A 27,676-nucleotide genomic window follows, 5' to 3' on the forward strand; every position below is an offset into this window, starting at 1 on the left:
CATGACTCCAGATTATACTGGTTTTAAAAGTATTTTATGCTGGGTACGGTGGTGCACACCTATAATTCCCAACACTTGGAAGGCAGAGACAGGCAGATTTCTATGAGTTCAAGGCTGGCTTGGTCTACATAGTGAGTTCCAGGACAGCCAAAATTATTTAGAGAGAGACCCTGTTTCAAAAATAAAAAAATTATGATTTTATGTTGACAATTGATGATGTTAGCACATGGTATATGTTTATACAAAACAGTACTTTTTTTTTTTTAAATGAAGCAAAAGAGATTCAGTATGTGTAAAAAAGAATTAACTGCTACCTGCTAAGTTTAAAAAAAAAAAAAAGTGAGATTAAGAAAATCCTTAGATGCCAGTATGGTAGCTTATGTGTATAATCCTAATACTTGATTGGGAAGCTGAAGTAGGAGGATTGCCATGAGTTCAAGGTAAGTTTGTGCTACATAACAAAATCCCATTGCAAACAGGGGGTGGAGTCTTTAGAAAAAAATAGCTGGGTGATAAAACATGAAAATCACTGTTTGATAAAAAGTAAAATAGCTTTCAATTCCAGCTTTACCAAAGAGAGCTATGTGGCCTTGGGTTCCTAAGACCTAAAATTTCCCACCAATCAAATGAGTTAATACTACAAGATGTACATAAATGTTTGTTTAAAGCTGAGTTAATATTGGCTGATACTGTTTGTGGTTGTTAATAACCAGATTTTAAAATCAACCTACTACATATAAATATTTACAACATTATTCTATTAGTTCACATTTTTCTAGGAATACTGCTTCACTGTAACAGATCATGAGCTCAGTCGACCATTTGCTTGGAGAGAACTATGCTTTAAACACATCCTTTTAGGGCAAAGGATATCATTCCAAAACCAGAAGAACCACGTCACGTACATCCAGAATTTGGTTGCCAAATATATCCCAAGAGGCAATGCACTGTGCATCGAATGATCAAAAAAGGACCTGTAAGACACACGTTTTATAAAATATAAGTGCCATATTTTATTATAAAAACGAATTGAGAATAAAATTATGAAAGCAGCAGACACTTAAATACTGAGATTGTTTTCACAGTAACAATGATTCTTTAAACCTACCAAGAACCAGACAATATCCCACCTACTTTGCAACTTGAGAATTTCAGCGTATTCCAACTTGTACTTCAGCAGTCAGCACCGTCACTATCCAGCACATTACTCGTGGATGCTACAATTCTGGCAAATGATGACAACAATGCTCGTATGTCCTGACCTACCCAGTGCAGTTAAAGTCGGGCACAATGCTCATCTCTCCTGACCTACCCAGTGCAGTTAAGGTTGGGCACATCATGAACTGGCTGATTCAGTGTGCCTCAAGGCTAAAACTTAGGAAGAAGTACTGATAAATCTCAGTACAAACAGGGCCCTTTATCCATGTCGAGTAGATCAAGTAATCTTGATGTTTTCCTATTTAATGATCTGTCAGAGCTCCTAGAATATTACAGAGATGAATTAACCTGCAGTCATCTCCTTCTGAGAACTAACATTAGGGATGACTAGTCATTCTTACTTCTGTTTGAACTATTTCCAAAGTCTTCTCTAAAACTCTAGTGAAAATAAGAAGCTAAAAGAAGGCAAATGAAATAAGGAGATGGAGGTCAAACACACCTTCCTTGGTTTACTCAACAGGGAAACTTTTAGGGCAAGAAGAATTAATACGAAAGGTGGTCAGTGCTTAAAGCCTGAATCTGTCAACATAGTCCACTCTGCTAGGAAAGTTCAAGCTCATTGGGTTTTTTTTTTTAATACTTTATTAATTTATTTTTTACATTCCACCAAGCTCATTGTTTTTAACACTGATAAACAAAGGCAATAAATACTACAGCAAACTAAGTATAATAATTATCTAAAAGTCAATAATACACATTTTTTTTTACAGTTCAAAAAACTCAAATTCACGTTTAATATTTTAACTATCTCTAGGAATGTATTTAGCTTCAAAAGTCATATACTATACTTTGTCATTAATGTCATTAAAGAACTTTTGAATAATTTTAATGATGCTAAAAAACCTAAAGACTCACAAATTATCAAAAAAGACAATATTCTAAACATAGAAAACATTAGTTTGACATAGCAGGGTACAAATTATGTTCTTTCATAAATTTAAAGTAAAAAATAACATACTTACTTGGAAAGAAATTGTACTGTAGCCCAAACACCACCATACATTAGCCCTTTAATGAGCCAAGAATCAATATTTAGGTCTGCTATAAACCCAACCAGCCAAATAACTAGGAATGGAGTTCCTAGCATTACTTTCTGTCGAAATTCCTGTTAAAAAAAACAAAACAAAACAAACAAACAAACAAAAAAAAACCAAAAATCCAAATGTTACAAAGTTTTTGTATGTTTCAAATGATTTCAATGTTAACCACAGTTATCTTTATGAAAGTATGCAACCAAAAGTAAAATTCATTCATTCAAATTTACCTATAGTGTTCAGGTAGTGTACAAAACCTAACACTTTAAAAGGAGTTTTTTAAGACTGTGAAAAATGAGAATAAAAGTTGAAATTATGGGAGTAAGTTCTACACAGACAGACAAAAAAGACAACAAACAGTAGGAGAGGTTAAAAAGGTCTAGTTATAAAACTAGTCCATAACTTGACAACCCATTTTAATAGAGCTTTGCTAACTACAATCAAAATGATCATGTATGGTTTTGTAATTTTTATCACATAAGTAGACAACTGCAGATGCTCAACTTGGAGAAGGCATTCAAAATAATAAAAAGTAACACTATATTAAAGCTGTAAAATAAAATAAAGAATAAAGTCAAGGCCAATATCATGGTTCTATGAATAAAGGTGCTAGAAAAACAAATCTAACCACTCGAGTCTGATCCCTAAAACCCATGATGAAGGTGTGTGTGTGTGTGTGGGGGAATTGACTACCAAAAACTTGCCCTCTGACCTCTACACATGTACCATAAGTTTGGAATAGAATGTATACATACATGCATGTACATTCACACACATACCACAAACAAAAATCACTAAACAATCAGCAGCATTTCTCAGCCCACAAAATGTAAGAATAAATAGGTTGTTGTGGAGTATTACTTTAACTAGTCAAAGATGTATTATATTTGTTTATGCTATATTTATTTAACGCTGAAAAGATGTATTGCTTTGCCTATTTAAGGCACCTAACTGGTCTAATAAAAAGCTGAACTGAACGGCAAATACCTAGGCAGTAGAGGAATAGAAGGGGCCAACAAGCAGAGAGAATCTGCCTGCCAGTAGTAGGAGGAATCTAGGCGCCAGAGAAAAAGGGAGGAGAGAATGAGGGAAAGAGGAGATGCCTGGGGCCAGCCAGGAAGACAGACATACAGAATAAAAGAATGGTAAAAAGCCCCAAGGCAAAACATGTATGAATAGAAACAGGCTAAATTAAGTTATAAGAACTAGCTAGAAATGAGCATAAGATAAGGCTGAGCATTCAGAGCTAATAAGTCTCCATGTCATGATTTGGGAGCTGGTTCAAAAGAATGCTGGTTAAATTTGGCATCCAACAAGGGGCCTATATGTCCACACAGGGCCTGAAAAAGCTGAAAACAAGCCTCCCTCACCCCACTCCCCCCAAACCAAAACAAAACAAAAAAAGCAGATACAGCTCCTTTAAGAGCCTTTGCAGTACAGCAAGAACCTGAGTAGCCAGAAGCTAAGTAAAAATACCTGCCACAGTGCAGGCACCAGTTTCCTAGAGCTGGAGCGGTTGGAATGCAGCTGAATCCAGCTTATGGTTAGACACAGCACCCAGGTGAATAAAAGTCTTGGCCAAGCTCATGGGACATAAAATTCAGCTTTAATGAGCGGGGCAGAGCCAGCCACCAGTGCAAAGCCATTTAACAGTTTGTTTGGTTCGCATAGTCAGAAAAAGCTAAAGACACACTATAAGCACAGGTCCATATGGAAGAAAAAGACTCTGAACAGGTTACAGAATGTTTAAACATGTATTTAGGCTTAAGAAAGAAGAGGAAGTGGGTATAGGCAGTCATTTTCTGTAGAACTGTACTATTTTACAATCTCACAAAGCAACATTTGAGCAATCCAGTCTTTCTGCATCATCAGAAATGTCTTTAGGCTTTTTTTCTTATCTCTATGTATGTGCATACTTAAAATAGCATTTTGCCATGTAGCCCATAATGGTCTGGAACTCTTGATCCCCCTGCCTCAGCCTCCCAAGTGCTAGCTTACATATACCTTTAATCCCAGAACTTGGTAGATCTCTGCGAGTTCAAAGAAAGCCTGATCCTCTATAACAAGTTCCAGGCTACCCACAGATACACAGTAAGACCATGTCTCAAAACCAAAAAGACAAAACCTAACATGTTTAAGGCTACTGAAGGAAAAACAAGAAACCAAACCTCTAAGCTGAAGTCACTGTTAAAACTGCATGGCATAATGAGGCTTGTGTGTGTGTGTGTGTGTGTGTACACGGTGCAGGTGCATGTGTGAGTGTGCACACGTGGAACCCCGAGGCTGACATCAGATGTCTTCCCCTATGGCTTTGTACCTGATGTACTGAATGAGTCAGGGCCTGTTTGCCCTTCTTCTGTTCTGACTAGCCAGCTTACTCCATGGACCCCCTTCTTCTGGTGCATTGGGATCACAGGGTTGTGGGATGTGACCCACCCGCCCAACCTGAATGTGGATTCTAGGGATCTATCCTCCAGTCCTCATGCTTGGGAGACAAGAACTCTACTTGCTGTGCCTCTCTCCAGTCCCTGAAGCTCCATCTCTCAATTTTAGGATTCGTTTTTTATTTTTGATTGTTTTTAAGTGTTGGGTAGGAAGCAGTTCCTCTAGAGATCAGAGGGGCTGGAATTACAGGGTGCTGTGAACTGCACTGTGGGGCTGCTTAGAACTGAACTCAGGTACTCTGTAAGAACACTGTGTGTTCTGAACCACGGAGATCTCTCTCCAGCCCCCAAAGCTTTCTTTTTACAGAGAAACAATATCCAAATACATAACACTATTAGTAAGGAAGTTTATATATTAATATATCATCATCTTTATATTAAAAATAATTTTCACTTAACCCTATAGAAAAAAATAAAAGTTTGGAATATTTACATTCAGCAAAATCAAGAATTATGGAGTTTTTTAGAGTAAGCTAAGATATACTACTAAACTTCCATTGTGTGGCAGACAGAATGAAAGCAAAATAAATAAGTTTCTCTATCACAGCTACTAAATCACTGAAAGCATTGACACTGTATACAAGAATAATTCATTATCTTTATCTGTGAAGTTTGGGAACACCAGTGTAAGTTAACGAACTACAAACACAGCTATTCTGGTATCAAAGTGATGGCCCAGGGACCCTCCACTCACTAGGGACTTATAAGTTAAAGACAGAAATGGGCTGCTGCTTTCAAAGTGTATCGCACTTTATTAAAACTACTATTTCTGTCACACTGGCAGATGGAATAATGGCAACACCTGTGTATTTAGTAAAGCCTAAGTACTCAGTATTGCTAAAAAAAAAATAATAATAACAAAGAACAACTTAGTATCATTCACACAATTACTGTCAAGAGAAAAGATATACGGCTATTGTTTAATTATTTAAGCATATTTTTAAATGCCAGTTAAGTAATATTTTCCTTTTTAGTAGAAATGATGTCTTCTAAGGAACATAGCTAGACTCTTGTTTGGGAAAATGATTTAAGTTTCAAAATCCTATTACAGGCAGACAGGCCAACAGGCATAAATTTTAAAACTGAAGGTTCGTGGAAGAAAATTGACTTTCAATAAAATAGGTCCATGGAAACTTCCTCTCTAAAAGTTACAATACATCACAAAAAGCTAAAAGCTCAATTAATTAGAGCTATAGTACTCAGTTTAGAACTCACATTAAGACTAAGACGCTTCACAATTCATTATCATATTAACAAATGCACATGGAATGCTTTCATCTACAGGACCACTCAAATTTAAACCTGCTTATGAGCACCCCCACCCTCCTTAAGCACAGACAAGAAACTGCTAAATACCCCATTTTATTTCGGCTGAAATAATATTTTAAAAATGACAGTGTGGAATGTGAAAATTAAGGTATGTGAATATTTACACCAAATAAGGTATAGATTGAAGACAGAAAGCTTTTTAGCCACACGTTACCTTATCAGCCTTCAGCTTTCTAAGGAAAGATGGGTTGTCATACCCTTTCGCTTGCCTTGCCTCTTGCAAATGGTTGATCATCCACACGTTTTTCCTTTGCTTTGCCAAATCAAGTGCTGACTCACCCTGTGATGTAAATAGAAGATATTCACATTAAAAATAAAACTAACATTGTCATCAATAACTTTTAAAGAAATTCCATAGGAATAAATTGACTACAATCATACATTCATTGACAATGATTCCTGATATCAGATAAATCAATTTAAAAGTCTAAATCATTACATACCTGTTATCATTCCCCATTCAAAATACAACAAAAATATATTTTTTCATCTTATGCTATAAGATTCTATTTTTTTTTTTTCTTGACAAATTAGAAAGCAAATCAAAAAGTAGGTATTTAGTACCTGCTGGATCACAGGCTATCACTGAGCTTATCAGTTAGGCACATCCTTACAGACCTCACTAACAATACCAAGTACTGTAAAACATCCTAATGCTGTACCAAGTTGTCACAAGTCTGTTTTCCTTCAGTAATGGTGGGAGCCTTAACAAGAGATCAGAGGAGGAAGAAAAGGTCAGCTTCTATATCAACTGCTGTACTGGCATTCAACCTACCAGAAACTTACCCACCCACAGAGAGATTCCCAAAGAGCACAGGAGAGCAACTGAATGGAAATCATTTCATTCCACTTAGAAGCTAGAAGCTACAAGGTCCCTTAAATTCTAAGACGAGAATGCAGGGGCACAGCAACAAGTCAAGAAACAAGAAGTACACAACTTAACCCTAGGAGTTCTTTTTCGTTTTTGTTAATTCAAATCTTCTATTTCTTCCATAAATTAGATACCTACATTTTCAGTCTATTTAATATCCTCTATTTATCTGATTCTTTAATAAAAAGGATAAATTAAAACTGTTTGGCAAGATTTGAAGAAAGATACTCAGATTTTTCTTTTTTTTTAAATAACAATTAAAATTTTACTGCAAAATGCTGGAATAAAAAACAAAACAAACAAACAAAAAAATAAGCAGGGAGTCCTAAGGTACTTTATTTGGGAGAGATAGTAACTTATCAAGTATGGAACATAGTCTTTAAAAAAAAATTAAGCATAACACTACTATATAGCAACAAATAATTATAAACAAACAATAAAAATTTCAAAAGCCCAAGCAGATTTTTAATAATAATAATAAAAAAAACAATGGTATTTAATAAGGAATGGGCTAATCTAGGTGAGCCTTCCACAAAGAGGGATATTTATTTTGGATATTCCTTCCTTACTCCAGAATTCCATCACCTTGGTTTTCAGAAGCAGCTAATTAATCCAAACTATAAATATTACCTGAATAATAGCAATGCCTTGGGTAACAACTCCCAGAATATCCTGCAGTTGCCTCGGTCCAGCTGAGTTCCCCTTCCACTAGAGGGCCATGTGACACCTAAGGATTGCCTAGACAGAAAGATTGAGGGAGCTTTAAAACCTTTCAACTCCGCTAGTCATCTGACCGTGTTCGTATAGTTCTTTTATTCAGCTGGTAAAATAAACAAACAGTTCATGAGGTGTACTGAAACCAGGGTTCAGAATCAAGTCTATATCTGATTACTCCATGTTGCAGCCAAAATAGTAAGTAAATAATAACAAAAGTTAGCATCAGCAAGAATCCACATGGAGTATTTATAGACTATGTCACTGGTAGTAAACAGAAACTCTTCAGAGGTTTTGGTCAAATAACCATGGCTAAGGTGGACGATCACTTGGAAATTATGCCTTAGTGGGACCGAATCTCACTGCCAAAACTGATAAACACTAGTTAGAGACCACTGAGGTCCGGGCATTCAAGAGCTAATGAACAACTGCCCCCTCCGACGAGTCTCACCTCCTTTCCTTCCAAGAAACTACAAGAGACCCTTCTGTCTATTTGCATCCTTTGATAGTTTTAGAAACAAAAGATTGGAAATCCTTGGGGAGCACTCAGGTCTATTTTCCTTCCCAAATTAAAATTTATAACTATAGCTACAGGATAAAAATCTTTAAAAATTAACAAAACCACCATAGTAAAAAAGGATTATGAAATAAGCCATAATTTGTTTCTTTATTCTTAGTACACAAATGACTTTCTAACTCTATGGTTAATATTTACCCATAACATAGGGCTGTGGTTATAAAATTCTTTTGACACTTATCTTATGAAAGCCAATGATCTTCCCCAACTCAAAATGCTGTTACAGCAATATTGTACACAAGTCTAAGGGGTTTATGGGTCTATGTCATCCCAGAACCACTGTGCATCTACTCTAGCGTATTTTGCTTTTAAATATTAACTTTAAAATACTTTATCTATTATTAAAATAGTCCTCAAAATAAGCCATCTTATTTTGGTGGAAGAAATGTTTTATATATTAAAGTAATCTAATTTTTTAAATCAAACAATTTACAGAAGCAAATTCTAATTAACCTAGACACATTTAAAAGAAACTTAACCTTACTTTTAATGCAATTATTTTAGTAAAGGACCAAATAGTTAAACGATTATAGCCCAGAAAATGTTTGTTTTATCTTGCCTGGAAAATATAACTTTTTATAGTTCTTAAAATCAAATCTAGATTTGTAGCTACATCCTACCCTTACAATTCATTTTTATTTTACATTTTAAAGGCATATTTATTATTTATTTATTTATTCTATGTATATTAGTGTTTTGCCTGCCTATGTGTATATGCGCTACATGAATGCCAGGTGCTTGCCAGCACAAATTGGAGTTGTAGGTGGTTGTGAACCACCATGTGGGTGATAGGAAATGAACCCGGGTCCTTTGCAAGAGCAACCAGTGCTCCTAACTGCTGAGCCATCTCTCCAGTCCCTACAATTCATTTTTAGTAAGATGATCTTTCCTAATATTAAAAATGAAAACTGAAGTAAATAAATGAACTCATAATTATGGACAAAGAATTATGTTGGGGGTTTTTAAAACGAATTTTTCCTTTTCAAAGTTTGCGATAACCTAAATAATTAGGTTTATGTGGCACACAGTGAAAAGGCATCATTTCATGCTAAATATTATCAAAGCAGCAAGGAATCCTATCATCTTCAACTGAAAATGGTACTTTGCCTCAGCATTCACAACCTCAACCACATCAAAAGACAACTGAAACAAAAGCTGCCATCACCAATGGTATCTTCTTTCATTCTCAAATATAAGCCACTATGCTGCCCTTACTCTAAGATATTATAGATAGTATTTCATCCTTCCAGTTATCACCATCACTACTCCTTGGCTAAGCTCACATTTGATCCTTATAAATAGAACAACAAAAATACAAGCCTAACTGATCTTCCAATCTTTCTACTGTCTTGATGATTCAATGGCTTCTTCAACCAAAACAGTATCTAAAACAAACAGTACATCCCATGGCAGTCTATACAAACCCTCCTGTATCCCAGGACTTATAGCTTCCATGCAGTCTGGCACCTGCCTCTTAAGGTTCTTCTTGCTCACTGTACTTCTAAGCCAGCCTCAGTTAACACACCTAAAACTCAGCATCTTACCCTTGTTGGCCTTGTAGTACTCATGGAAAATCTGTTTGCGACTTATCTCTGCAACAACCTTCCAATCATAACATTCAAAGAAAATAGTGTCTCAGGAGTCCCCATATCACTATCACCTTCTCACCCTGACACTTAATTGCATCTATTTCTTCAACAGAATGTATGTTCCGAGACAACACAGACCTTAATCTGTCTTGAACAATGAGACAACCTACAATATGTACTGAATGAATGCAAGAATGGTTTCTATTAGAAGTGGTAACTGTCCTTCAAGTATACAGAGAATGCTAGATCCCAACAGCAAGAGCATTTCATTCTTATTTTCTCCTTTCAACCATATGAAAAGAACATTTAGAAACAAAAATCTCTTTTTTTCTCCTCAAAACTATAAATGTTGCATGAACAAATGAATTATTTCCTTAGACTTAATTTCCTTTAGCAAAAGGCATTACAAGAGCATTATACTTGAAATCACATTTTTAGGCTAGAGGATAGTACTCAAGGGTAGAATGCTTGCCTAGCAAGCATGAAGTGCTGGGTATAAGGACTTTTTTCATTTTAAACATTAGTCAACCGTGAATCTGTGCAGGCTAAATTATTAAAAAGGCATGAGTTTAAATAAAATGTCTACAGGCACATTAGTACGCTCAATCACTTGGCATTGTAGATACCAGGTGTTCTGACCTTGATACCATGTAAATGAAAAAAGGTAAAAATCATACAAATACTATCAAATACAACTTATCATTATCCTTCTGTTCAAATTCATTATGGACTTTTCTATCTTACCAACATTAAATGTTTATGCAATGGTTAGAGCAGATCACAAATTTTCATTAATTATTTTAAAAGATGTTAAAATTTTCAAACATGTTACAAATACTTTAAGATCATGACTGAATTGTCCTAAGGTTTTATTCAAATTACAGGCCATCTTGCTTACAGAATTATTTGGCATACTGTAATTCAAATATATTAATATAGCAATTAGGAAAAAGCAAACTAAAATTACTTGCTGTACAACAATTGTTTCTTTTTTTCTTTACAGTGATATAAGCAATATCTTGAAATATATTTCTAGTACATGAACCTCAAGACTGGACATCTAGAAGTCAAAGAGAGTGAGATGGAAAGGAACATAGATGGTAAATTGAGAGAATCTCAGTTAACTTCCCTAAGGGAACACTGGTCCAACAAATTTAGTTGGGAATCTTCCTTATTCTTTTGGCCGGGGCTCAGCATAGTTCACTAAAACCAGTGTTAAAAATTTTTAGTGCATCCCCTTAAAAGTTAATTCTTGCAAAGGCAAATATTTGTGTTATCATTTCTGAAGTGGCAGAACAGTACACTGGCTGTCACAAATGTCAGCTTAGGAAAAACTGAAGACTAAGCAAATCTTTGTTCTTTTAGCCAATAGCTTTGCTAAGGGCCCATCACATGCCAGTCATTCCAGTGTGCCACCTTTCCCTTTTTCTTGTGCTTAGTGGACCATTCTGATCATCCTGGGTAGGAATAAGACTTAGAACTTTAAAAAGTAGAAAGAAAACGCATGCTTTTTATCAAATTTGTAGTTTATAATATTTAAGCTCAAAAATTCTAATTAGACTAGTTTCTAAAAATTCTCTAAACTATGAAATAAAAGTAAATCCAAACCATTTTTAATAGTCTAACCTTCTCTTCTTAAAGTAACCCTGTAAAGGAAGAATTTTCACTAGAACATAAAGAGATGCCTTGATCCAGCAAGAGGTACCTACTTTTTCATTGGCTATTTCAGGTTAGTATTAACTTAAACTCCCCTTATATTTAATTAGCATATCTTCTTTAGCCGTTTATAAAACATGGCCCAGAAAATACAAAAAAAAATTACAGCTAATCCTTAAAAACATTTGTCAAAAGACAGTGATTCCTGACAATAATAATTGTAGTTACTCTGATTACTGCTAAGGACACAGTGGATCATAAGTCTTTAAGAATGCAAATGATTAACCAAAACCTGAGAATACTAACAGAACCAACTTTGACACTTATTTATGTTGTGTTTTCGATTGGACAAACATATGCCACAGCTCATCTGTGGAGGTCAGATAACTTGGAAGTTGTCTCCTTCCACCATGTCCTGAAGGGGGAACTCAGGTCATCAGGCTTGGCAGCCAGTGCCCTTGCCCACCGAATCATCTTGCCAGGCCCTTAGCAGTCTCGTGTTTGTGGACAATTTATGATGTCTACAAATTCTAAAAACTCAAAGTGTACATGTTAAATTGTACATGTACATTAGATTAATTCTGTATATTTATCCCAGGTTAATTCACTACTCTTTAAACATTATAAAGGGTTTTGTCAAACTTAAAAGTCTTGTTCTTTAAAGAAATAAGTTCCTAAAATGACCAAATCAAAGAATGACTAGAATTTTTATGTCTTTGTTACTGCTGTGATTATCATATGTGTGGAAGTATGATGCACACAGGGATGCTTGTGCCATGGCTTGAAGGTAGGTCAGAGCATTCCTTTATGGACGTGGGTGCTCTCCCTCCACATCTTTGTATGCATGGGCTCTGGGAGTCATTCAACTTAGGTTGTCAGCCTTTTACAAACAAGTGATTTTTACCAGCTGTGCCATTTGGCTGATGGGATAACGTGTTTTGTAACTATAAACTCACATGTAATGATATTCTTAAGAAACCAGAAAGCTACTATCCTTCATTTATAGAAGTTAGAAGTATGTAATTTCTAAAATCCAGTGCAATTCTCTAATTAAAAAAAAAAGCCATCCTCAAATAAAAACTATTAAAATATAACATGAAAGTAAACAACCTAAGTTTTGAAAACAAACTATTTTGCAAAAGCAAAGGCTAATAAGTTTCTTCTAATGTTCAGTCTTTAAAAACAAAAAGCAGCAAACAACAAAATAATATGCTTTATGTAGAGACTCATATATTAGTGTCTTCCTTTGCCTTCAACAGCAGTAAATATTTACCTTGACATTCTGGGCATCCACATTCCCTCCAGCTTCCAGAAGAAGACTAATGACTGTGGTGTTCCCTGCTAGAACTGCCCAGTGCAGAGCAGTGTTTTTGTGATACTTGTCACCAAGGTTAACTGAAACATTGAATGTTAAAAGCAATCTAGTTGGATCCACACTGAAAAGGAAAAAAAACAAACAAACAACAACAACAACCCTAATTTCAATTATCGAAATCATTACACAGACTAGACTACACTGACTGTGGCTGCACTCTCATTCCATCTTAGAACACATCTATTCTAGCCTCAACAATATTACAATCAGTAGCAATTAATGTTTTAATAAGAACCATCATCTATATGCAACCTTACATAGAGTAACATGGTGCCAAGAAACGGCATACTTGGTCCTAACTTTCCTACTTTTAATCTAAGAATTCACATTATTAATGCCTACACATTTAAAGAATAAAATATTTCATTTCAATTTGGACTGATACGAAAATGATTTTAGACAACTTAAAAATGAATACATAAAACTTTATAATACAATCGCATGAAAAGGTAATTACTTTAAAAAGGTAAACTGTTCTTCCATTCTCACAATTAAGAGAATAGTGAGCCAAAGTACAGACACCAAAACAGGTCGAGAGTGACTTCTGTTCTAAATTAGTTACTTCTAGAAGCTTTAAACAGTTGCAAGTGTAGCCATGTGCCTGTCTTCCTAATCACTTGTTTCATGCTGTACTATGCTGATGTGATCTGAGTAGTCACAATGATTACATACCTGTGTGTTCTGTACGCTGCCCACATTAAAGGCGTCATTCCATTCTGATCCATCATATCCACATCCTGATAATAAAGTCACAAAGCAGAATTTTAAGATCCTTGCCAAAATCAATTGGAAACATCTATGTAATTTGTATGTTATACAACCTACAACATTACTACTCAATCAAGAATGCTTTATGAAAGTTTCTCTCTTAACTTTAAAATAAGTGCTGCCACTAATTAACCTAACTGGTTTACAAATTATGCTTTCAGGCTTCCCTTTTAATGTTTTACATTTAAAGACCTTAAGCTATTTTAGAGTCCTCAAACACTACTATTACACAATCTTAATTTAGAATAAAAGACAATTCACAAAATGAAAGTTTCCATGTGACACTCTTTTATAGTCTTCATTTTTCAGAAGGTAAAGATATACCACAATTTTATATCCTATTCCCTTGACAATTTTTAGGCATTTGTAGATACTATACCTATTAAGTCACACAATATTATGTCTAAATGTTTTAAATATGTACTGCTGTTTTATGAAAAAAATTACTCAGGAAAAACAACTTTAAAAACTTAGATCATCATATTTTATCTTTTATATTAAACATGCTAGTAGAAGTTCTGTTCGTTGATCCTGTAGATATTTCTTCCTATTAAGGTGCTTTGTCTCATCCCATGGTCCAGGCTGGCCTGGCATTAACCATGCAGCCCCAGCTGGGCTCAAACTTGTAGTGGTGCTCCTGCCTCTCAGGCTCCTAGGCAGTGGGACTGATTACACCCAGGCCCATTTGATTTTGTGTGAATCTGTGTGTGTTTCTCTCTGTGCTGGATGGATGTGTGTGTATAGGCACACTTGGCCACATATGCTGGTGGAGAGGCTAGAAGCAGATATTGGATATCTTTCTCTACAGCTACCCACTTGATTTTCTAAGACAGGGTCAGCTAGACTGATTGGCTAGAGTCAGTCTCAAGATTTTCCACTTAACGGCAGCGGGGGATTTCTTCACCACAGCCCAGCTGTTACCTGAGTGCTAGAGGTGCTGCGTACAGCTGCCTAGCTGGAACTCCAACACTGAGCCACCTCTCCAGCTTCATTCCCTCGATATTGTTATAACCTATCTACATCTCCAGATTTTAAAAAATAATGAAATGAGCCAAGCTTCCCAATCACTTGAATTAACAAAAAGGCAATGAACACTCAAAAATTTATATCATCTGTTTTTTCCCAGCTAATAGGGGAAAGAAAAAGAAAATAAGTAAATATAAATTCTCCAACCCCTGGTATAAGAAGGAAACTAGGATAAGGATAACCTCCTAAGATAATTTCCAAAGATGGTCCCTATAGTACCCACTTCCTTGTGCTGTGCTGACATCTGCCACAGTCAACACAAGCTGGGATGCCCAAGCTTTAGCTGACAGAAAGAAACACTATTTTGTAGGTGAGGTCAGTGGAAGCGCTCCTGTCTGTATGCTTCAGAAGAAATCTACTTCCCTGTTGAACAGTGGTAGTGTAGAGTCTGGACAATGCAAAAAGAGCTGTCCCACCATCCCAGCTAAGAACAGGCTTGGCACTATAGGGCGGTACTGGAGTACCTGCAGAGAGGCCAAGAGACTAATGACTAAGTACAGCCCAGCTGCATCAGAGACTATAGCATTTTAGAGACGGATGGCTGTACAAAGTGGAGAGTGAATCCCAGATGTTCAACACTGACAGAGTTTGATTTTGTTTTGTTCAGGCTGTGACTACACCCTGCTTCTTTCTTCTTGCAGTCAGAAAGTATTTAACTTAGTTATGTTTTTTTTAACAGGCACCCACAAGTTATGAGACCTTGACTATTTTAGAAAGATTTTGAATATTTTAAAGAGACATAACTTTTCAAGTGTGATTTTTTTTTTTTAAAGGAGACTATGGGACTTTGGAAGTTTAGAATGTGTTTTTATATTGTGATAATATTAACATGCTATCTGTTCCCATCAGCCTGCTCTGTAGGCAAACCTGTGGAGTATTTTCTTGACTAATAATTGACGTGGGAGGGCCCAGCTCACTGGGGGCAGCAGCGCCACCCCTGGTCATCTCACAGTACTGGGTGCTATAAGGAAGCAGGCTGAATACTATGAGAAGTAAACATCGTACAGTGAGCCCTCCATGGGCTCTGCACCTGATGCCCTTTGACAATGGATTGTGATGGGGAGTGTAGGTAAAATAAAGATGCTTTTAGTCTTGGTGTTTTACCACAGTAATAGAAATCCTGACAATATTTAAGGGAAACAGTTAAAGTTAAAACACAGATTATAAATGTTCCCTTGAACTTGTCAGATCTACATGACCCCAACTGGATGGCATTCCCCTACATATGGTATTGTGGTGGGGGGTTGGGAGGGGAGGGTGTTTAGAGTGCATGGGAGAGGGTAGAGAGGGCTGGAAGGGAGGGAGGGAGAGGGAACTGGGATCGACATGTAAAATAATAAATTAAAAAAAAAAAAAAAAACACTTTGACTCCAAAATTTAAGTTGAAGAACAAGTTACTGGGGAAAAGTATTTCTATTTTTGTTTCCACAGAAAATGAGAAGATGTGGATTCCTTCCAGACTAATGTGGTTTGATCACACCAGACCGCCTGAAACAGAGTACAAGCTGATCCTACATTCCAAACAGCTGGACAAAACAGCCCTACAGACTACAGCTAGGATATCTGAATCTTCTTCGAATCCCCCAAGACAGCGCCCCTTACCAGCAGGAAGTAGTTTGGAAAGAACGACGCCCAAATTCCCAAATATTGTGTATAAATGTTTGTTTTCATTTAATTGGACTTTGTTATATAAAATTAAATAAAAAAAATAAATGTTCCCTTGATTTTCACTACTTATTTCTATCATACTTAAAAGTTAAAAACCAACTTAATGGAGAATTATCTAATTTGTGACTATATTTGCTTTTTTTGTGTTCTTTTGTTTTTGTTTTTTTAAAGTTTTTTAATTTATTATGCATACAGTGTTCTGCCTGCATGTATGGCTGCACACCAGAAGAGGGCATCAGATCTCATTATAGATGACTGTGAGCCACCACATGGTTGCTAGGAATTGAACTCAGAATCTCTGGAAGAGAGGTCAGTGCTTTTAACCTGTGAGTCATCTCTCCAGCCCCAACTATATTTACTTTTAAGTACACTAAAAACTCAGTATCAAAATAACTACACTTATTTACTCTCTTCACTTAGCAGAAAATAGTACCTAAGCATTTCCAGGGAAAGTCAGGCATTTAAGTCATGGAGAACATCTGATTAACATCAACACACTATTAAGACATTTTCTTTACCTGTCCTTTTGCTATAAGATAAGCAACAATTGAGGTATGTCCAAACTGAGCAGCCAAATGGATACAGCTGCATCCTTCCCCATCAATTAATGAGGGGTCTGCACCGTATTTCATTAGTTGTACAACCATGGATAAATGGCCTTGTCTAAAAAGCAGAAAGACAAACATTTAGACATAAAGTCATTTCAAAGACTGTTTTCTGGAAAAGAGTATACTTGAGGACTGTGATGGTGGGAAGTTAAATCATGTATTTTATGGAATTTCTTTAAAACAAGGCACAGAAGTTTACGGTTCTTGACAGTCTTAAATCTAAACAACAGCCTTGATAACTTAATGAAAACAATCTTAACTTCCTTAAATATCATAATTACTATGCTAGTTCCATTCCAATATGTCCCTAAGGGTCCCATGAACTAATCAGTTTACTTGTAAACACACACACTTCCACAAAGTATTACATTTATTAATCCAAAATGTGATCAAACCTTACAAATGGACTTGCATACTTCCTGAGGACAACTTTGTAACTCTGATTCCAATGATGACAACATTGGGCAGCAATAAATAAAGTCTAGGCATATCATTAAAAACAAAAGATAAAGAAGCCAAAGGAGTGGGGTGAAACAGAAGTCGATGCAAACCTTGTGGCCCAGTGCAATGGAGTTGAGTTCAGGTCTCCTCCAAGTTGATCCACAATAGCACCTTTCGAAATATAGTATCTATAAAATAAAATTTGTAATAATTTAGATAGTTTTCATCTTCAACTTTAGAAAATTATGTGGAAAATAAAATGTTTTCCACTTGAGCTATCAACCTATTTTGTACCTTTGAGAATAAACAGTCTTTTGAAAGCTTAAAAAACATGTTTAGAAAGGTTTCGTATTAAACACATCACTATTTTTGTTCTAGAAGAAAAAGAAATGATTTTTAAAGCTATAAAAATGACGAATAATCATATAAAAAAGGTGATCGGACAATCACAAGGATCTGAGCAGCACATACAACTTTGGAACTGAGAAGCTGTGCATCCAAGAGCCACGAATGGTGTATATAACAGGTAAGGGAAGCTTGCGCCAGCAGTTCTCACTGCTGATGACCCACAGTGAATGAGTTCTGAATACACACACAATAGGTCAAACTGAACTTTTGGGGAGAACCCCCTACTCAACACCTTATGCCTGGTAACTAGATATAAACAGCTAAAATCAAATGCATCAGCGGAAGGGACACAGGCTGGAAGCAAAAGCTTATGGAATCTGAGCATGATAATTATAACTGCATACTGTATGTTCCTTGACAACCAAACTCTTCCTTCTTCTGAACTCCACAAAAGGAAGCCCTAAACAATAACTGGGGCCTATGGAGGTCTGAAGGAAAATGGCCCCCAAAGGGAGAGGCACTATTAGGAGGCATAGCTTTGTTGGAGTAGAGATGGCCTTGTTTGGAGGAAGTGTGTCACTTTGGAGGTAGTTTCTGAGAGCTCATTTATGCTTAAGTCACGCCCAGTGTCTCAGACAAGCAACAGCGAAGGGAATAGCCAGGTGCAAGGAAAAACAGAGAGGACATTTAATTAGGATGAAGAAGAAGTTAGGTAAATACAGAAGGACGGAGAAAAGTTAAATAACAATAAGGACGTCTGAAAAAGTTTTAAGGAATCATATTATATATTCACCAAAAATTACACAATACAAAGTCCTTGTATTCATACATACTTGAAATGAAATTCTCCCATCTGAGTTGCCAATGTGTACCCTAAAGAGCCATAGACCACTTAAGGAATACCCCAACACTAGGCACAAGAAGCTGCCTATGTTGGTTGTCTCACAGAGGTTGAAGGTGACTATCGTTTAAGACACTGTGCATTTGGATGTAGAATCCAGAAGACCTGAAATGGATCTGACCAGAAAGCCTCCTCCCTTGAAGACACAATACTAAAAGGTGCCATATAAGCTTCCAAGAGGGGAAACAAACCATAGTCCTTATCGGGCTATGATACCTTTGAACTACAATAAGCAGCATGGCACAATGTCCCCAAGGGTACGATATTAGCATGCATACCTTGGTGGTAACTATCAGCTCTCTAATTTGACGTAAGACCTACAACAGGATGGGAATCATACACAGAACTAGACTCCTACCCAACTAACCAGGGCTAGCAAAGTTGTCCTTCTTGGACAGACTCAACAACCCTTTACTAAATCAGCATAAGTCCCAACTACATTCTATATGTTTATTCTTCTAAAGAGAGAGTATAGACCTCACCTCTCTTTAAAGAAACATCTTGGAACAGATAGAGGCTATGATAGAAAACCACAACCAATCAAAAAGCAGAAAACAAGTAATCCTGTGGTACCCAGCCCCAGCTGATCTAATTCCTGCACCTAAGGCTCATGGATCATAGCAGAAGGAGTGGGAATGTTGCACAAGCTAAAGGAACAGGAAGTTTGCTTTGAGAATGTGTCTCTTACAAAGTATCAGAGAAGCTGTACCTATGAAGTCTCATCAACATGACTGCTTAAACATGAGCCAAACGAAGACAACACCAGTAGGTACCCTAACTAACATGGAAGAGGGAAAGCTCATGAGGCCTCAACTCTACACCTAAAGAAAACAAAGAGGAGGAGAAACAGTATTCTCCAGAAGAGCCCAAGGGTGCCTGGTTTCCACTACAAAGTGGTCAGCCCTGAAATCACAGACATAACACTACTAACACTATATGAACTGAGCAAGTTTTATTTATTTATTTAGAAATGTATAGAGATCCATACATGATAACAACAGTTAAAAATAGGCTATGAGTTTGAGAAAGAGCAAGGAGGTACATGGGAGGGGCTAGAGGAAGGAAGGGAAGGCAAAAAAAAAAAAAAAAAAAAAAGTATAATTTTAGTTAAAAAAAAAAAAAAAAAAGCAATAGCTAAAAAGCTTTTCCCCCAAAACTGATAAAATATGAAATCAAAATCATCTGAATTTCCATTAAGGTAAATAAAAAAGAAATTCATACTTTGTGAACACATCATGTCAAACTGCAGAAATGAGAAATAGAAAAGCTTAAGAGAAACCACACAACAAAAACTTGACATGCTTAAATGGCTTTTTCTGACAAAAGCCAGGAAACAGTGACCTTTGGGATGGGCAAAACAAGACACAGAAAATCTATCAACCTAGGTTTCTATTCCACGTGAAAGTTTCCTTCCTAGATAGGAGAGAGTGTGCGCTGAAGACTGAGCAATGTCAGGAAACTGGAGGAGGGAAGAAGGGGTAAACAGAGCATGCTGTTCAGGAAGTGGCCCCTTAGGGACTTTGGCACTTTGATGGCTACCACTGTCATCTTTGGCTTTAATACCTGCCTGCTCTTCACTCTCTGCTACATTTACCTTTCCATTTCCAAGCACTTTGTTTTGGATTCATGTCCTCACCTAAAAACAGTATCAAAGATCACCAGTGGACTCCTACCACTCAGCTCTTGCTTACCTCTTTCTTGTCAATGGTAAACAAACAGATTTAGCTAAAAGATGGAAAGTATTTATCACACAGGCCTGGTGTGATTTAGGTAAGAGTATATCACCTATTAGCATATTAATACACCTTTCCTTTGCGGCTTTTCCTATCTAGAATCTATACTCAGAAGGTAGGAGCCAAGTGAAATCACCCAAAGTTAAGTCTAATAATTCTAACCTTTATTAGCTGGGATGATACTGGGTAGCATATTTAAGATTTCTACTTCAGTGTTCTCACTCATAATTGCTACATCTCAAGTGGAGTTATTTCAACAGTTATGGCCAAAGAGAATATACATGGAAAAGTATTCTACATGACTTGACTCATGTAAGCTTTCACTGTACTGGTTTTTAAGCTATGCAGAAAATACACCATGAAAGCTATGGATTTTAGAAATTGTTAACCATCCTCAGTAATTCTACAGTAATGGAGAACACAGGCGCTTATTAATGACAGGTACAGACAGCACATACTTGACTAAATCTGTTCTGTTGTTGATGGCAGCCCAGTGAAGAAGAGTAACATTTTCTTTGTCCGGTTGTCGCACATCATACCCTGCTTCCACCAATTCTCGGCAGCGTTCATATATCCCATACCTAGGAAAGAGCACAAGTAATGCTATCACCACTTAATGCTAAAAGCCTTTTTGGAGACAGGATAGCCCAGGTTGCCTTAAACAAACAGCAACCTCTTACTTCAGGCCCCAAGTTGCTGGAATTACATGTGTGACATCACACTTGGTTGGCTTAAAGCTTCATTTTCATACTTAGAAATTAAAACTATTTTCCAACATACATTTGAAAATATCAGTATGTCAACAGCTTTTACTAACCCTTTTGTTGCAAGTTTAAAATATTTCATTTGTAATAATGCAAAATTTCATGAGGTACAAAACAAAAAGATATCAGAAAAAAATACAAGTCAGCCAATTTCTTTATATCAAAACAGTCCATAAAACTATGTAGATTTTAAAACTAAACAGAAGTTAAAAAATATTAAATATAAGAAAATAAGTAACAGGGGATACATAAAATATTAGAGGACTATCATGAACAAAAACTGTTTTATATGAACGCTAGGATTCTCAATTTGTGAATTTAGCTAATATTCCTGACAGCAAATAAAACTGTGTGTTGGAGTAGGAAGTAAATCCTGTGTGATTTAGTCAATCTACTAAAACCTGAGGGAATGTCAGTTCCAAGATGCTCCCATCTGATAAAGGAGGCAAACACAGAAGCTGGTCCTCACCACTGTGCATCAAAACTTACCTTTTTAAAGATTCATTTTATCAGTGTTTGCCTGCATGTGTGTATGTGTACCATGTGTACACCATGACCCTGGAAGGCAGGGGAGGGCTTTGGATCCCCTGGAAACTGGGGCTACACTTACAAGAACTAAACCCAGTTCCTCTAAGGGTTCCCTCTGCATCCAGAAAGTTTTTATTTGGAAGTATTTTCCAAGTATAAAGTCGATTTAATTAACTGTTAGAAGTTTTGTGAATGAAACCAAAATCATAATAAAATATTAAGTTAAGCTTATAATCCATATGAAAATGGTGCTTTGATCAATTAGGAAGAGGTAGAAATACTGGTTTTAATTGCATAAAGAAAATATTTCAATTTCAGTAACATTGGTTTAGTTGGTTGCTTGCTGCAAAGGTTGACACTGACCAAAATCCACTTCAAAAAAGAAGAATGCACTTCAGCATACAGGCTACAGGGTATATTTCAGCATATATGTTATATACTGTCCATCACTGAAGGAGGTCAGGATGTATTTCAGCGTATAGTTTACATACTGTCCATTACTGAAGGTTAAGGCAGGAACAAAAGGCATGAGCCTGGAGGCAGGAACTGAACACAGACCATGGATACAAGCTCACCAGCTTGCTGAAGAGCATGAGCTTTTAACCCATGAGCCATTTCTCCAGCCAAGTAAACAACTGTAATTAAGTTTTTACTTCTTCTATTTATTGTGTGCAGATGTGTATGTGTGCCATGGTGCAGGCAGGGGAATCAGAGAACAACTCAGGAATAGATTCTCTGCTTCCACAGCTTGAGTCCAAGGACAGAACTTGGGAAGTCAGGCTTGGTGGCAAAGGTGTTAACCCAATGAGTCATCTAGCAGCCCCTTAATGTCTTAGTTTATTATAGACTGTTTACTAATTTTAGTTATGTGTGTGGTGCTGCTCTAGAAGCTTGATACAGTACAAGATGACGTTTGAGACAGGGCATGGTGGTACACATCTTTATTTCCAGTACTGGGGAGGCAAAGGCAGGCAGCCTGGTCTACACAGTAACTTCCAGGCCAGCCAAGGATACACACATTGTGAGACCCTGTCTCAAAAACAAAATAAAAGAAAACAAACCCACTTCTTCCCTCTCTCATTCACAATATCTAGACTTTTAAAAAAGTCTACCAGAAGGGAAACATATTACTAAGAAGATCAGGAGGAAAAGGAAGGGCAGTAAGACAGCCAATACAAGGTACAGGGATGCATGGAAATATCACAATGAATTCATTACCATATATAATTAATATATGCTAATGGAACTTCTTGAAGTAAATATACAAATGAAAAAAAAGATCAAGAAAAACATGACCAAAACTGTGACTATTAACTGTCAGACAATTCTAAAATCTGAAGGACTCAACTCACATTTCTCCTTTGCAGATAAAAAACACCTGCTGTATTTCAACTTGCACATGATTTGAATGACATTATTCTTAGATTCATCATTTTCTTACCCAACCTCAAAGATCAATATAATCTGATATTTGGAAGATTATATTTTGAAGATTTTTATGATATCTCTCTTAGTATAATAAATATATATGCAATACAACATCAACTATGTTGTATTTGTGTACCTGGTTGAGTGGTAGGGAATATAGGGTATACCCTTACCTTTTTAACTCAAAGATACTTTTAAAGTTGGAAATGTTCTCTAGTGTTCATATTGAATACTCTCAGGTACAATAATAAACTTCATAAAATTGCAAGATTCAAATGCAAAAACAGCTGATGGGAATTACAACAATGTAACTGAGATACTGACTTTTTCCCCAAGACAATAGAATACATAATTCATATTCATACTTCACTTAAAACAAATGTCAAGGAAGAAAATAACAAAAACCTTACTGTGTAGCTTTGACTATGTCCCATGTGCTATAGTCATCAATATGAGTTTTTCGCCCAAGAGGTTCACCATATCCATGGTTATAATGGCTTTGTGGTTTGATTTCCTGTTAAAGAGAAAAAACACATAAACTACAGATAATATTTTAATATTTTTGTTTTTGTGCTATTTGACAAATATTCATTGAAATAATTATGTTTAGCTTACTTAAAATCCATATTCTAGAGAAAATCCATGGATGGATAAATAAACCTTCCTCTTGTACACATCCCCAAATTAAAAAGCTCTGAGATTAGAAGTTAATGATAAATTAGCAATTGATGTTTGTACCAGAGTTCTTCATATTTTTTCCTGAGATTCTCATTCTCTTGTTTAACTTTCCTGTTACTCTAAAATCACCTCAACACCAACATTATGTCCCAGATAAAGTGTAATACATTAACAACGGGAAAGTTCTCTTAGAGGACTATAACATGTAAGAACATTCCTCTTCTAATCATGATGGCACACGCCTTTAATCCCAGCACTGTGAGGCAGACTATTTGAGGCCAATCTGATCTACAAATTCAGTGGCAGGACAGCATAAACTACACAGAGAGACTGCCTCAAAACAAAGAAAGAAGAGGGGAGAGGAGACAGAGAAGGAAGGAAGAGGAAGGAAGAGGAAGGAAGAAGAAAAAAAATAAGTATTGGCGTACTTTGGAGTATGAGGACCGTCCGTATTCTACTGGGGTCCTGAGATTCATTTAGCATGTCTGGATTAGTCTTGTATATGCAAGATTAGATATTACCTTTTTTTTTTTTTTTTTTTTTTACTTAAAGATGTCTGTCCCATTTCTAGAATTATTGATTTGCGGCTTCAATGTATTTCTGACATACTAAGATTAATAATCTTTTCCTTGGGCTTCTCTGGTCTTGGTTTTTATATTTGAACGCAACTGCAATCATTAATGCTATTTATCAATAGTCCCACCTGTCTTCTCAGGCACATAGTAAGATTGTACAACTCTGGCCATTTGAAAGAAGTGTGTGCCAGTGATAGGCTTTTATTTTTAAGTGACTATGAACAAAGAATATATGCCTCACTCTCACTTTCTGTGTCATGGATACCAGCAATCCTTTTAAAGAGTAAAAATATTCATTCTAGATTCAAAAGTAGCCACTGTTTACCCCATAATGTATGTGTTGCATGAACCAGTAACATTGAAGCCATTAACACTTTAGGGTTGAAACTGCAGCAAAAACCTAGTTTATCCTAACTAATAGAATCATGAGAGCTCTTTACTTTGTAAAGTACTATACAGATAGATCTGTGTAAGCCTGACTTATATTTTAGAGATAGTTGTAACCATAATGTGTTTTTGCTAATTTATGTTCACAGATTTCTTATATATGATCATATAAATTATTTATTTTAGAATATCTCCTTGAATAGTCTAACGTACAATCTAATTTCCCAAAAATAGGTGGTATTGTTTTCTCATTGTCATGCCCATAGCAATAGCAAAAATGATTAAGTCACCTACATTAAAACATTTTACAAGACCAGCTGATTCTTATCAGTGATGTGTGGAGTTGGAATGCAACAGGTCCAAAGACAAACTGTCTTAGATGAGCTTAGCTCCCTAACTCTCTACATGAACTAACGCCTTTCAACTATTAGGTAAAGTCTTCTGGATTGTACAAATAGAGCCCTAGTTTCTTCCCATCAATCTGCAAACTATAAAAACCTAAGTATTATGAATAATTTCTTAAAAGAATGTCGAACTCACATCTTTGAGAATAAACAAAGGCATTATGTATCCAGTTCATTATGCAGCCGAATTCAATCAGCAAGATTTATGCAAGGAATAACAGGATTCACACAACTAATCCTCTCAAGTAATCCACAAGCATTTCCTGATGATGAGGGCTAGCTTGCGGGAGGGCTAGTCTGTCCTATGGGGAAGGGGACTAGTTATGTTGGGCAAATACTCTTATGAGCTTCATTCCTCGGCTTTCATGTTTGCCAAAAGGTGTTTGTTTCTACCTACTAAACACCCTAGATAGAACATTCATTCAACCTTGACTCTTGATTTCAAAGCTCAAGAATGTTTTTTTCTAAACCAATCCTCACTAGCCCCTTTCTCAGTACCCCTTACAACACCTTCTCTCTCTGTCTATACTACTGTCCCCACATCTCTCTCCAGATTTTTATGATCAGGTTTATCAAGTGAGAACAATTTAGCAATCATACAAACTCCTCCACCAACCTGCCCCAGTCTACTTTTTTAAACTTATATCTACCATTCTCTTTCTCCTATACATTTGCAAGCTACACACTTTCAAACCTTGCTATCTTATATCTTAGCTCATGGTCTTCATCCTACTTAGTAGTACTGGGTGTAGACAAATTTTTAAACCCTTCAATTCACAATTCAAATATCACTTTCCCTTTTCCCTTGTTTCCCTCAGGCTCCTAGATAGCCTATTACCTGAGCTTCCATTACTATGCCTCCCCCCCCCCCAAAAAAAAATCATTAAGCACTGTGTCAAGGAATTATGTTAGTTTGCTATCTCTACTGTAACAAACCTAGTGGCTGAAAGCAACACAAATGTATTATTTTAGGCTTCTGGATCAGAAATCCCAAATCACTGTTCTTGTTTGCTAAAGGCAAAACAACTCCCATCATAGATCCTTTTTCATCTCTGCAATGACTTTCCTTCAGAGGTAGTAGTTATTGAGGAGTTAGGTCCCACTATCTTGGGGGTTGGAGACACCTAACTACCAGAGGATAAACAAGATTAGAAAAGAGACAACGTCCAAATTGCAGAGCTGACACTGTGTAGTTCTCTCAATTACTGACTACCTATGGAGATATTCAAGTACAGGCTTTCTCAACAGGGTCATCTTGAGTTCTGAGGTCTACTCTTTAAGACTGACAGAATACTGAGGCAACATCACACTATTGCAGCCCAGCCTGTCTTCAAACTCTTCAAACATGTGGACCTTCAGATTTGTGTCCCCACATGCTGGTGGGACTACTGGTGTGAGCCCATGTTCAGTTGACCTCGACTCTTATCCTTGTTTGGTCACACAGCCAAATTTTAGCAGGAATGCCATTCGGTCAATCGAGAGAGAATCTCTTTAAATTCGTCAAAGAATCTCTTTTCACACTACATTCTCTCCACACTGGACAGGCTGATGGTATAAAAAGTTGTGGGGTAAATTACAGCTACTTTCAGCAAGTTCAATCTTTCCCTTTCAAATGCAGAAGTCTTTATCAGATCCTGTTCTCAGAGCTGTCCTCCAAAAAGCAAGCTAAGAGGAAAGAAAAGCTGTCCCAAATACTCAATATTCTCCACATGGGTTGCAAGAGCACTTATCTCTCACACCCAGAAGCAAACCCTGGTTTTCTGAGATTTATCAGCCCTGATACAAACAGCTCTCCTTCACTCAGTGGTAAATGACATTTCATTACATCAGTAAACCACACAAAAACACTGCCCTACTGGCCATAGCTGCTTATTCTTTTTGATGCTCTGCTGCTTAGAACGGTTTGTTTGTTATGTTTTGTTTTTAGTCAAATTACAAAAACATGTGCAGATAAACTGATTCAGTTTCTTGAACTTCATCATTAAATTGTAATCCAAGGTAGCAGTTCCAATTTATACTCCAGTAACAATGCAAATGGTTTCTTTTCATTATACTTAAATTTACCAGACTTCTTCATTTGGGGAGACCTAAGAAACACCAAAAATTACCATTTTGGTTTCTATTTCCTTGCAGCAAAGACTGCTTATAAACCAAACTCAGCAACACTAAAGTCAAATAATTTTGACAAAAGGACATGTGTGCCTGACTGGAGATGGTTTAAGATGGATGGATGGAAAGAAATTATAGACAAAAAATATCTACAACTCTTTTAGGGAAGTTTTGCCATGAATAAGAACAGAAGTCAGACCAGAAATGAGATCTAAGGAATAGTGTTTGGTTTCAGACCAGGAATTTTTTCACTGGTAGAAACAATGTGGTGAAGCCAAAAACTGAAGATGAGGGACACAAGTCAGTGAACCAGACACACGCAGTATTCTATGTTAAATACTAGTGAACAGAATCAAAATCTGCATACACAGACATACAAACCATATCTATCAACTAGAATAACCATCATAAATATGTCCATAAATATTCTCCCTAAGTTTATAATTTCTATCAAGATTCCACCAAAAGTCTTTGTGCCTACAGAAAGTTTATTTATATGGGGA

At 36.4% G+C, this 27,676-nt stretch overlaps 1 protein-coding gene across 1 annotated transcript in view; it reads right to left on the reverse strand.

Annotated features, from left to right (window-relative positions):
• The window catches only part of Zdhhc17 (zinc finger DHHC-type palmitoyltransferase 17), a 51,897-nt gene that overhangs the window by 11,741 nt on the left and 12,480 nt on the right, over window positions 1-27,676 (reverse strand). The window contains exons 2-10 of the mRNA XM_051206433.1: window positions 23,431-23,534; window positions 20,759-20,881; window positions 17,429-17,506; window positions 16,788-16,932; window positions 13,480-13,544; window positions 12,706-12,868; window positions 6,180-6,305; window positions 2,181-2,323; window positions 872-974 (exon numbers count right to left, since the gene is read on the reverse strand). Coding sequence (XP_051062390.1) covers window positions 872-974; window positions 2,181-2,323; window positions 6,180-6,305; window positions 12,706-12,868; window positions 13,480-13,544; window positions 16,788-16,932; window positions 17,429-17,506; window positions 20,759-20,881; window positions 23,431-23,534 — 1,050 coding nt within the window. The remainder of the gene's footprint in view (window positions 1-871; window positions 975-2,180; window positions 2,324-6,179; window positions 6,306-12,705; window positions 12,869-13,479; window positions 13,545-16,787; window positions 16,933-17,428; window positions 17,507-20,758; window positions 20,882-23,430; window positions 23,535-27,676) is intronic.

Source organism: Phodopus roborovskii, unplaced genomic scaffold, assembly GCF_943737965.1.
Source record: "Phodopus roborovskii unplaced genomic scaffold, PHOROB, whole genome shotgun sequence".
Lineage (NCBI taxonomy): Eukaryota > Metazoa > Chordata > Mammalia > Rodentia > Cricetidae > Phodopus > Phodopus roborovskii.